This window comes from Rhinopithecus bieti, unplaced genomic scaffold (genome assembly GCF_001698545.2).
Source record: "Rhinopithecus bieti isolate Rb0 unplaced genomic scaffold, ASM169854v2 scaffold_22452, whole genome shotgun sequence".
Taxonomy (NCBI): domain Eukaryota; kingdom Metazoa; phylum Chordata; class Mammalia; order Primates; family Cercopithecidae; genus Rhinopithecus; species Rhinopithecus bieti.
The window spans coordinates 64,393-77,598 of record NW_016810444.1 but is presented as its reverse complement, the minus strand read 5'-3'; the positions used below and the strand labels follow the sequence as shown (position 1 = coordinate 77,598).

Below are 13,206 nucleotides of genomic sequence, written 5' to 3'. Positions count from 1 at the left end.
ATAGGTAATGTCCTATCCAAGGAAAAAATTTGTTCCTTAGGAAAATCCAGAAGTAGGCCTAAAATAATCAAAGCCTACCTGGGAAAGACACAGCCCTTAAATTCAAACTATCTCTTTGGTTTAGCAATGGCCTACAGTCTCTTGCTCTACAGGGACTGTTTCAGATGTGTACAGAGGGTTAGGATCTGCTGTGTTTGCTTTCTTTTTTTTATTTTATTTATTTATTTATTTTTTTTTTTGAGACGGAGTCTCGCTCTGTCGCCCAGGCTGGAGTGCTGTGGCCACATCTCAGCTCACTGCAAGCTCCGCCTCCCGGGTTTACGCCATTCTCCTGCCTCAGCCTCCGGAGTAGCTGGGACTACAGGCGCCCGCCACCTCGCCCGGCTAGATTTTGTATTTTTTTTTTAGTAGAGACGGGGTTTCACCGTGTTAGCCAGGATGGTCCTGATCTCCTGACCTCGTGATCCGCCCGTCTCGGCCTCCCAAAGTGCTGGGATTACAGGCTTGAGCCACCGCGCCCGGCCTGCTTTCTTTTAAATATTCATCCAGTCTCATTCCTAGGTAGTGGATAAGTCTGTTAGTTTCAAAATACAGTTCACATCTTAACTCAATTAGCTTCCTCAATTAGTTTTATTAGGGAACAGCACCTTGATATTTTTGTCAGTAGGGACAAGTGTCCATTTTCAACGGCTTCATCAAAATTCCGTAATCTTACATAATTTTCTACATGTGGTGCTGCTGGGCATGGATCTTTTATGACTTCCCACTTCCTTTTTGGTGACCTTGATATATTCTATAACTCTCTACAGAGGTAGACGTCATTTGGGGATATGACTGCAAGAGATTAGAGAGTTAGAGATGGGTTTTAAGGTTCTTCATGAAAGAAGTTTGCACTAATCTGTTTTCCATTCTCTCATTTAACTTGCATGCTCACAGTCCACCCACATATTCATTCCTGAATGACTGAACAAGACTTTCATACGGTCAGAAGACACCAAGCTTGTTCTGATGCTGGGAGCCTTGCTTAGGTGCTATTTGCTGCTTTGGGAGATGGTGGCTTCAGACTGACCAAGTTGTAATGGAGAGAGTAAGGTGTGGTTGGGACCTACAGCAAAACCTGGCGCAAAAGGCAATGACTCTCGGCTGGGCGTGGTGGCTCACGCCTGTAATCCCAGCACTTTGGGAGGCTAAGGCGGGTGGATCACCTGAGGTCAGGAGTTCGAGACCAGCCTGGCCAACATGGCAAAACCCCATCTCTACTAAAAATACAAAAATTAGCTGGGCATGGTGGCTGGTGTCTGTAATCCCAGCTACTCGGGAGGGTGAGGCAGGAGAATCGTTTGAACCCAGGAGGCGGAGGTTGCAGTGAGCCAAGATCATGCCACTACACTCCGGCCTTGGTAACAAGAGCGAAACTCCGTCTCAAAAATAAAGGCAATGACTCTCAAACTTCAGTGTGCAGCAGTCATATGAGCTTGTTAAAAATTAGACACCTACGCTGAGATTCTGAGTCAGCTAAATCTGGGTGATGGCCTAGACATCTGCATTTGTAATTAGCACAGCCCACCCCTTACACTCTACGTAGGCAGTCTTCCACCTTCAGCTTTCAGAAACACATAGAACAGTGACAATGCACTTATCTTTGGAGGAGAAAATCACACACACATACACACACACCTCCAACGCAGCAGGCACACTGCCCCAGCATAACATTCACCCTTGAACAGCAACTCCTGCTCACTAAAGACCTGAGTAAACATATATGGGTCTGACCATATGTGAACATTCGTCACAAACAGCTTTCCCCACTTAGTTCTTTTGTTCAGAGTCCACATATCATCTATTCTAATACATACAAAATAAAGACAACATTGCTGAACTCGGGATTTTTAAGGTAAGCAATTATTTTATTTCCTTGGCCTGATGGCATTGACTTCATTATACAAGAACTTGCAGCTGACAGAACTGACACACAGATTTCCCCCAAGAGGAAGGACCCTTTTCATTAGCAGAGATGAATTGAAATGTCATGTCTGAGTGCAATTCCTGCTCCCCACTCCCACCCCACAAAACCCCAAAAGTGAAAATAAATCAATAAAATCCCCATGATTTACTAAAAGTCATCCCTCCAAACCTTTCTAACTAGCAGCTGCAGTGGATGAAAACCAAGGAGGGAAGCAGCTGGCCATCACATAGCATTCCTGTGCGTGTGAGCCTGAAGGGACAGCAGCATGGGAGCAAGAATCCTGAATGAGAGGTGTATATAATTACCTTACTTCATACTTGCTCCCTCCCTACATAAGACATCTCTGTCCTGATACATGGAAAATACTAGAGGAGATGCTAAGAGTGGTTTTAGTCTACAACTGGAAATGCCTGAGACTTAAATTTCAAGGTAGGGGTGAGATAAGGGGCACCAGAGAGAAAGAACAGGTTAGACAGAGATGCTCAACACTCTTGTCAATTCCAGTTTAATGCTATTTAATAACAAAACGATCTTCTTAATCATAACCACCTTTATGTCTAACCCCTATTTTCCAAAGGTAAGAGATCGCTGTCTAAATTTCTGGGTTGTGGTCTACTGCCACCCCTGGGGTGGCACTGTGATGTTTGAGTGAGATTGCAACTGGGATGGGAGAAAAGAAGTGTGAGACAGGAAAGAACAGGGGCCACAATGCATCAATTACAGTGGGTCTCTTTTGGTCCCCAGGTATGGTCCACCACCACAAGTCCCCTTTCCCTACCTGTCTTGTGCAAATGTCAAAAATAGAATCTCTGCCCAAAGAGAAGGGAGCACAGGGAGTTGCTGCTGGACTACCATCATCTCTGGCCCCAACTTGTCCACCTCCTGACCCTTCTATGAAACTGCACAAAAATTAAATCTCAGGAATGCTGTAAAATTACATCATCCGTATTCCTCTACCAAAGCCAATCCAACAGCTCTGTCCTGACATGCTTTCTCCCTGGGCCGAGGAAGCAGCAAAAAATATCAATTGAGCATGTGAAAATATGATGACGGTGTGTGCGGTGTAATGTTTCTAGATGTCTTCACCTTCTGTCTCCTCACGGTGGGAGTCACCCTCTTTCCCCAAGTCACACACACACCCCTCCCCTACCCCCAAGTCCAGGTGCTCCCATCTGCTGGGCTTCCAACCACTCATTTCCCATAGACACTCTCATCACTGTAGGCCACATACAGAAAATAGTCTTCCTCATGATTGTCCTAGGGGAAGAGATAAGACAACAGTTTAGAAAACATATTCATTCGTTAGCTCTAAGATGCTAAGCCTCACACAACCTTGTAAAGCAGCTATGGAAGGTATCGTTCGTCCCCATTTAAAAGAAGAGCAAAGAATAAGGAGAAGTGGTTGGAATTACACTTTGAGCTCTGAGTTCACAAACAAAAATCCTTCATTGAAAACATATTACACATAGGTATCAGGGATATGAAGATGACTGGGGCACAGTACTCACTCTTAAAGAGCTCAGTCCTAGCAAGGGGAACATAGATAGCACAGATGGGATATATAAGGGGCAGATACTAACAGGGAATATATGCTATGCAATAAAAGTTAGATTCAGGATTATTATAAATTTATGTAATCCATTAAGAGCGCACAATGAGAAGGAAGCGTCTTATGCAAAATACTGCAAAAAATAATAGTTACAATCCTAGGTTATGTTTTTAGTAATAATAAAGCCCTTTACTATAGTTTCTCCAGATTCTGACACTTCCAATTAAACCAAATCACATAAAAGTTATTCCTCCTCAGTTTATCTGTTAAGACAAATGAACCCATTTACAGACTTTGCCTTACTTTTATATTTCATTTGATCTGATTCCTTGTGCCCAGATAATGTGGAATCTGTTTCACAGTTTTAGTTTTGTTCTAAGAAGAGGCTTCCCCCTGTTTAGATCAATGTGGTTGTCTTAAGTCAAAACTTCAGAGTTCACAGAGGAAGCTGACTGTAGCGGAGGCTGGCCTCAGAGTTAGAAGCTGGCTTTACTATTATGTGCTTTCTCAATCTGTTGCTAAATGGGAGTAAAATAATGAACTGGATTTTGAATGCATTACAAATTACAGGCTACCAACAAGAATAGCAGGAACTGCGATGGGCTGATGCTTTGGAACTTTTGCTATCAGGAATCACTTCCTGCTGTTTCAATAACAATCCCGCATTAAACACTATAGTCAGACAAGACTGAGAAGAGATTTCAAAAGGATTACATCCAGTAGAGTGCCTAATCCCTAAAAACAAGTGGTATCTAATCTCTCAGAGCCTTACACTGCCATGGGTAAGAGGATCCGGATAAATAACACCTTCTGCCCCACATCTCAGTTGTGTTATCAACATATACTAGAACAAGGGCTAGAGGATGCCAGACTGCACTGGATGGCATCCAGTATTGTGTGGCTAGAACCATTACCTCATACAGTTGGCCCATGGTAGCACTGGTGGGAGGGATAGTGTTGTTGACAAAGAAGAATAAGGCGTCCTCAGGTCTCAGGTGGATTCTCTTCCGGATTAAGAAGTAGAACTGGCCAACTGGATGATGGAAGAAAAAGGCAGACAAGAAAGGAACAAGGAATTAGTAGAATGGTAAGTCCTGGAAAAAAATTCAATTGCATTTTTTCCCCTTAAGAGTCAGTACCAGTTTTATATACCACCTGAGAAGAGCCAAATACTATCCTGAAGCTTTCAAAATAAAAAGGGAAACTCAGAAGCCCACACAGTCCCTGACATGCCATAGTGGACTTTATTCCTCCTTTCCCCTCTTACTCAATCTCAGACCTCATGTTAGCATATCCACTCAAAGCCTGAGGACTACGTTGAAGGAATACCATGTGCATCCAGACCAAAACATTCCCATCATTGTCTAAACCCGACTTGAAACACTTTCCATCCCCAGACCCACCCTAAGAAAAGCTTAGCAATGAAAGGGGTCCACTGGACTCTGATCATCTTAGCACAGCCACTCAACTCAGTGTTGGGGCATTAAATAAGGTTCAATGCTTTGCCTTTACCTGAGAACACTGAAAATTTTCTAGATGGCTGATATTCAAACCTGTTAACTCTGAAGCAAATCATCAAAATCTTTCCAGGGTCTCCTGGATGCAGTGTGTATTCCATTAAGGCTCAAGATGAAGACTGAATATATGTCTTATAATCCCAAACAAAAATCTACAAAACTTATTTTAAAAAAATGTAGCTTAAGAAGATGTAATCAGGAAACTCTAAAGCATAATCCTCTCAAGAAACCAGACTGGTTTTCTTTTTGGAACAAATTGACATCACAATTAACAAAGCTGAATTTTTTTTTTGAGGCGGAGTGTCACTGTGTCACCCAGGCTGGAATGCAATGGCACAATATCGGCTCACTGCAACCTCTGCCTCCAAGGTTCAAGCAGTTCTCCAGCCTCAGCCTCCTGAGTAGCTGAGATTACAGGCGCCCATCACCACATCCAGCTAATTTCTGTATTTTTAATGAAGACAGGGTTTCACCATGTTGGCCAGTCTGGTCTCAAACTCCTGACCTCAGGTGATCTGCCCACTTCCACCTCCCAAAGCGTTGGGATTACAGGCGTGAGCCCCATGTCCGGACACAAAGCTAAATTTTATTTTTTTGAGACAGGGTCTCACTCTGTCACTGAGACTGGAGTGCACTGGCACAATCTCAGCTCATAGCAACCTCTGCCTCCCAGGCTCAAGTGATTCTCCTGCCTCAGCCTCCCAAGCAGCTGGGATTACAGGTGCCCGCCACCAGGTCTGGCTAATTTTTTTGTATTTTTAGTAGGGATGGGTTTTCACCATGTTGGCCAGGCTGGTCTTGAACTCCTGACCTCAAATGATCCACCGGCCTTGGCCTCCCAAAGGGCTGGGATTACAGGTGTGAGCCACCATACCCAGCCAAAGCTGAATTTTAAAATTGGTTTAGGCCCAGCACTTTGGGAGGCCAAGGCAGGTGGATCACCTGAGGTCAGCAGTTCAAGACCAGCCTGGCCAATATGGTGAAACCCTGTCTCCACTAAAAATACAAAAAAAAAACAATCAGCCAGGTGTGGTGGCAGGTGCCTGCAATCCCAGCTACTTGGCAGGCTGAGGCAGAAGAATCGCTTGAACCCAGGAGATGGAGGGTGCAGTGAACTGAGATCATACCACTGCACTCCCGCCGGGGCTACAAGAGCGAAACTCCATCTCAAAAAAAATAATAATGAAACATTAATTAATTAAATAAAATAAAAATAAAAGGGGTTTAAATAATGGGCTTCTGATCCTTTCTTTCAATGCCTTATGCTTTGCTGTGTCAAAATCCAACAAGACATGGTGATGGGAAAGAACTACTGAGTCTTTTTTTTTTTTTTTCGAGACAGAGTCTCACTGTCACCCAGGCTGGAATGCAGTGGCGCGATCTCGGCTCACTGCAAGCTCCACCTCCTGGGTTCACACCATTCTCTTGCCTCAGCCTCCCAAGTAGCTGGGACTACAAGGCACCCACCACCACGCCCAGTTTATTTTTTGTATTTTTTTAGGAGAGACGGATTTCCCCGTGTTAGCCAGGATGGTCTCGATCTCCTGACCTCATGATCCGCCCGCTTCAGCCTCCCAAAGTGCTGGGATTACAGGCGTGAGCCACTGCACCCAGCCTGAGTCATTTTTTAATCAGATAACTCTGGGGCATCCCGCTTACTTCTTTCAAGTATGTACTGCCTCTCACTCTCACAATCTTATGCATGTAATAAGGATCTGGAAAGCTTTGCCAGGGGAGGAAGGGTCAAGGGAAGCAAAGAGCATTACCGGTAAGGTCAGAGGGCACTAGGTACTTCCTCTTGTCCAGATCAGGCACCCTGGCTTTTGGAGCCTTCTCTACAATCACCTGGAAGGAGAGGAGGAGAGTAGGAATGAAAACTACAGAAGGCAATCTAGTATTTTTCCTTCCACACCCTAGAGTTGCCTAGTTACTACTGGAAATGAATCTGTCTAGGACACCTGTTTCATTTCTTATCCCCCCACCCCTTATAAAATTATACGAAAAAAAATGGGCTTCCTTAGTAAGGTTACAGCTGCATTACTAAAATAAAAGTAAACTAGAGATTGTACATGATGAAAAGTAAAAAGAACTTTGATTTTAAGTAATTACAGGTTATCTGTAAGATCTACTATAGGACACATACCTACTGGTATTTATTTATTTATTATTTATCTTTGAGATGAAGTCTCGCTGTCACCAAGGCTGGAGTACAGTGGCTCCATCTCAGTTCACTGCAACCTCCTCCTCCCGGGTTCAAGCAATTCTCCTGCCTCAGCCTCCTGAGTAACTGGGATTACAGGCACACGCCACCACACCTGGCTAAGTATTTGTATTTTTAATAGAGATGTGGTTTCACCATGTTGGGCAGGCTGGTCTCGAACTCCTGACTTCAAGTCATCTGCCAGCCTTGGCCTCCCAAAGTGCTGGGATTACAGATGTGAGCCACCGTGCCTGGCCACCTTCTGGTATTTAATTAGAGCATCAAGAAAACTGGGTTTTCTCATACGATCCTGATCACCTATAAGTTATTATTTCTTATAAATATGATTTATTAAAGGTACCAATAATGTGGTTTGAATCTTATACTTCGTCAAAATTTCCAAGAACTGTAAAGATTGTTCAAACACTATTAAATGGAAAAGAAACAGTGTTAAAACACGTCTGACAATGACACCCTATAATACGATGTCAGTACAACAAGCCATTAATAGATAATGATTATGTTAGGACTTTAAGGGATTTTCAATGTCCACATTATATATGTCTATAATATTTCAAGTTGTATAAAGAGCATGTATTTTTGTAAGTTTTTTTATACACTAAAACTTCCCAAACAGAAAATATCTATTGTAAAATCATGAGCTTTAGGCTTTAGATTGTTAGGCTTTTAAGGGATTTCTGTCTACATTATATTGAACTATATATATATATAGTTCAAGTTGTATAAAAATCATGTATTTCTGTACTAGATATATACAAATTTAAAAGATTTTTTTTATCCACTAAAACTTACCAAACAGAAAATATCTATTGTAAAATCATGAGCTTTATTAGACTTTTAGTTTAGAAAATATAATCACTGCCGGGCACAACGACTCACGCCTGCAATCCCAGCACTTTGGGAGGCCAAGGCAGGCGAATCACCTGAGGTCAGGAGTTCAAGACCAGCCTGACCAACATGGAGAAACCCCATCTCTACTAAAAATACAAAATTAGCAGGGTGTGGTGCCACATGCCTGTAATCCCGGCTACTCAGGAAGGCTGAGGCAGGAGAATCGCATGAACCTGGGAGGCGGAGGTTGCGGTGAGCCGAGATCGGGCCACTATACTCCAGCCTGGGCAACAAGAGCAAAACTTGGTTTCAAAAAAAAAAAGAAAATATAGTCATTTTAGTTAGAAGATACGGGAAATGCAGAAAAAAAAGTGAAGTTGCAGGAAAAAAACACTGTACAAGTACTTCTAGTGGTTGTGTGATCTTCAACAGGTCACGTAACCTCTCTCAGCTTCAGCATTCCAGTAACTTTTTTTTTTTGAGGTAGAGAGTCACATTTGTCCCCCAAGCTGGAGTGCAGTGCAACCTCCACCTCCCGGGTTCAAGCAATTCTCCTGCCTCAGCCTCGGAGGTAGCAGGGATTACAGGCGCATACTACCATGCCCGGCTAATTTTTGTATTTTTTAGTAGTGATGGGGTTTCACCATGATGCCAGGCTGGTTTCGAACTCCTGACCTCAAGTGGTCCACCCGCCTCAGCCTCCCTAAGTACAGGGATTACAGGTGTCAGCCACCGTGCCCAGCCTGAAAACTTTCTAACACATCTTTAACAAAGTCATGCTATTAATATGATGTGAATGTGAGTAATAAATAAAAGTTTACATGAAAATGCTTCATAAATTATAAAGAATTATCTAACATAATTAACTGGGGGGGGGGTTGAACCTTTTAAATTAAAAGGAAAAGATTAAAATTAGTTTAAAAAAAAAAAAAACTTGTGTTCTTGTAGAAAAAATCCTGAACCAGGAAGACCAGAGGGACATGAACATATTTTAAATTTAAAAATAAAAACTGAAATAGGCTAATGTAAGCCAGGAATTAAAAGGAAAAGGCAGAAAGAGGCTAGCATTGTGCCCCAAAGGAACTCTGAGACCTAGCAGTAAGAGATAAAAACCACAAAGGAAGACAGAAAAAGAAAGTGATAAAGCAGACCGCAATACCTGGAGGGAAGGCAGGGGTTTGGAGAGGAAGAAAAGGGGGAGGGGTAATTATTAAAGGATTGGTTTCCCAGAACCAAGGTTAAATTTCCAGGAATCCCAACTCACTCCTCACTATGGTAGACCCTGGGCTAGATGCTTTGCCTCTTTGGGTCTCAGTTTTCCTCATTTGTAAAATGTGACTAATACTCAGTAGGGCTATGAATTTTTAAAATAGACAATCTGTTTCTAGCAGTCTTTTTGATATGTTGTATCTTTGAAGATAATTTCAAGATCCCACCAACCCCTCCTCTCTGAAGGCACAAGCACACCTCTTCTTTTCAACTGTTAGCGCTGAAGAAATATCGGTGGGGCTAAACTCTGGTTATGCGAGCAGTCAGGATCCGCCACTGCTTTATAATAACACCAATGGTCAAGCTGGAATGGGCTTTAGGAATCACTACTATAATCCTCTTTTCTGTAAACAAGGCACCCTATCTAGCACAGCAAGATTAAAAGTTCTGCCCAAGAATGCAGTGAATTCCCAGAACTAGAACCAAATCAAGGAACCTGCGTCATAACTAGAAAGAAGGTCACAGACTGAGCACCTTGGGAGCAGCTCACCACTGGTTAAAACATAACCTTACGGAAGTTGAAATCTGAATGACAGTCTTAATGGCTTAAAAATTATCACAGGAGTAAAACATTTAACACCAAACTATGAGCATGAAAAGAATAGAATGCACTGAAATATTATATTTATCTATTTCCAGTACTTAACAGTGTGAAGTCCACAGCACGTCATTAATTCTGGTTAATACAACTATATTAGAAACTGAGAAACAGTATGGCATGGAGGTTAAGGTCTCCGAGAGCTCCACAGTCCGTCAGACAGGGTTAGAATTCCGGCTCAACCACAGATCAGCAATGTGAAACCTTTAGGAAGTTAACCGCATTTCTTTGTGCTTTGAATACTCCCTCTGTACAACGGAGATTATAATCGTGTAAAGATTAAGCAAATGATTACAGACTGAGTACTTACACTGCTACTGTAAACTATTAGTAAAACTTGACTCTATTTTTTAAGTATCATTGCTCGAAAGATTGGTATCACCAGAACTGGGCAAAATTTTCAGGTATCCAAGGTCCAGAAACCAGCAAAGTATTTTGTACAGGATCCTTTACCAAGTAAGGGATTAGCTCACCCCTCTATAAGCTGAAAACCCTTTGGTAATTCCTGGGTAATGGAAGAGCCCTAATGACTTTTGTTTTTTTAAGGAAAAGGGGTAGAAGAGGTTTCTACTGCTGGGCTAAGGCCCTGCTGGCTTCTGGTAGCTATAAAACCACGAACGTTAGGTAAGGATTAGAGAAGAAATCCAGAGTGGCTGCGAGTCAAGAAAAGACATCAGATAACAGCAATTATTTTACCATGATGTGACATGTAATAGATGTTCCTACCTGAAGATAAAGAGCACAATTTAAAAAATCTCCGCTCCTCCATTTCCAAAATCCAACAGCTGCTGGTCCCTTTATCACTTAAAAGTCATATTCTGCCCTCCAATTCGGCTGCGCAGCCCACATTAGAGAAACACCAGGCAAGGGGCGGGGGAGGGGGTAATGGGGAAAACGCCCGGATGCTGAAAGATACCTAATATTTCTTCTGTATCTACTCACTACCTGCGCTAGTTTTAACTACTTAAGCCGGTATCCAAAACACAGAAAAAACGTCTCAGTCCTGCCTTATCGCGTGCAGGTGCCAGGTGATCAGAAATCAATACCGGGGAAGGCTTGCTGTCCCCACACATTTCCTGGAGCCTAGAACGATGAGACAAGAAGGCTGTTGCGCAGAGAACGTGACCTTGTTTTCCAGGCCAGGACTGTCTTGTGCTCCCCCACCCCCCTGTAATGCAAGAAAAGAACCGAATCGCTTCTGAACCTTTTCCTCCCAAGCCCAATGATATGACAGCCAAAGTCAACTTCACTAAAGGAGAACCAGCCAAGGCAGAAATCGACCGGGTTTGCGCAAACCTCACGGTACAGCACAACGTCCCCGCGTTCTTAAAGGCAGTCAATCCATGGCCCTGATCTAACCACTCTCGCACACAGGGGCGCTATTTTGTGCACCTCAACCCAACACAGGGTTTCAGTATTGCTGAGACCGTGTGGGTTGCTGAGTCACTGAAGACGGCAGGGCGGCCCCAAAAACGCCGTCAGCCCTGAAGTGGGGTTCGGGCCCCAGGCATATGTGGTTTTAAAAGCTCCGCAGTCTGGACGTCCATTGGCTCGGGCACTGAAGGGCGTTCAGGATTAACTAATTATCGGAACCTCCCTTCCCCAGAGCCGCCAGGGCGCCCCAGGGAAGCCATCTCGACTCCCAGCCCCCGCCCCCGCGGGCCCTTCCCCTCCCATCCCCCCGCTCCTTTACACTCACGGGGACCCTGTCCGGATATTTCTTCCGGATCTTTTCTCCTTCCTTTTTCCGATACTCGAAGGGATGGTCCTCCTTGTACTGGAACTTCATGATGCACCGCAGGGCTTCCGAGATTCCCCGCGCGGGGCCTGCCTCCTTCGCCGCTGGCCCTGTCCCGCTCCCTCCGCCGACGTCACGGTGTGCTCAAATAGCTACAGAAACGTCCGCTCCCGGGGCAACAGCGCTGGGCCGAGCGTGCAGAGGGGGTTCGGTGTGGGGGGATCTCGGGTGAGCTTGCCTGGAGATAGAGGAGAGCCAGGTGGAGAAATACCGGCGGCTTCTCGCTAGAGCTGGGAGCACAAAAACAGTCGGGTGGCGCGTCGAGCTGTGACGTCACCCCGCGCGCCCCGCCCCGCCCCCCGCGCGCCAGGCGCCGAGTGCAGGGGGAGGCCGAGTGCTGTCTTAACTACGTTTCCTTTCTGGCTAACATTTTTCAAAATCGATGTCATTGCAAACATCAAAACATTCTAGTTGTGTTTTATTTTGTGACTGTGAAAGATAGTTTTAAGACAAAACAATTTTAAATATGTTTTATTCCCCCTCCACTGTTTTTCTTGGTTTGGCCCCAAAACAAATACAAAAGGCGAAAATCCAGCCTTTTCCTGCTGGTTAGGATCCAGCCTCAGGGGAAAAGAGGCCAAGGCCTCCTGGGATCCCTTTGGCCAATGCAGAGCTGTCCCGTGCTTGCACCGTGCCCTGTGCGCTTTCCGCTGCCCCTCCCGCGGCCCTCCTCCCGCGCTGGCGTCACAGTGTTTGGGCCGCGCCGCAGTTCGCTCCTGAACAGCAACATAAACAGAGCGTGACTCAGGAATCTGAAGAGAGGAGTCAGATGAAGGACACGGAGTGTAATCAAGGTCCAAAGGAGACGTGATGTCAGTCAGGACTACCGAGAGCTTCACGTACAATCAAATATAGAAATGATTCACTTTCTAGCCGGACGCGGTGGCTCACGCCTGTAATCCCAGCACTTTGGGAGGCCGAGGCAGGGGGATCACCTGAAGTTAGGAGTTCGAGACCAGCCTGACCAACATGGAGAAACCCCGTCTCTACTAAAAATACAAGATTAGCTGGGCGTGGTGGCCCATGCCTGTAATCCCAGCTACTCTGGAGGCTGAGGTAGGAGAATCGCTCTAACCCGGGAGGTGGAGGTTGCGGTGAGCCGAGATCGCGGCATCGCACTCCAGCCTGGGCGACAAGAGCGAAACACCGTCTTAAAGGAAAAAAAAGAAAGAAAGAAATGATTCACTTTCTGCCATTAACTCAGAAAGGAGGCTTGTCTTCTGGAAAAGAGTATCAAGCAATTTAGATGATGACCTCAGTTGTTCCCCCACATCTTATTTAGTTCCAGTGGTTAGGTATCCCTCACGTGACTAGAAAGCGCTGCCTGGAATGCTAGTGGAACATTGGGCCTTGCGGCAGGTGCGGCGAAGCCTGGTTCTGGCTTTCCCCACCTAGAGTCAAAGAACAAAGACCTTCCAACCAGTACGGTAGGCAGCGACAGGGAGGACCGTGGAGAT

General features: G+C 44.7%; 1 protein-coding gene across 1 annotated transcript; it reads right to left on the bottom strand.

The window, feature by feature from the left end:
- Positions 1–1,883: 1,883 nt before the first annotated feature.
- Positions 1,884–12,063, bottom strand: GABARAPL1 (GABA type A receptor associated protein like 1). Its single transcript, XM_017892007.1, has 4 exons — positions 11,651–12,063; positions 6,799–6,877; positions 4,430–4,548; positions 1,884–3,223 (listed from the first exon to the last, which is right to left on the bottom strand). The coding sequence occupies exons 1-4, from the start codon at positions 11,738–11,740 to the stop codon at positions 3,158–3,160; spliced, it is 354 nt and encodes a 117-aa protein (XP_017747496.1). The 5' UTR covers positions 11,741–12,063; the 3' UTR covers positions 1,884–3,157.
- Between the last annotated feature and the right edge of the window lie 1,143 nt (positions 12,064–13,206).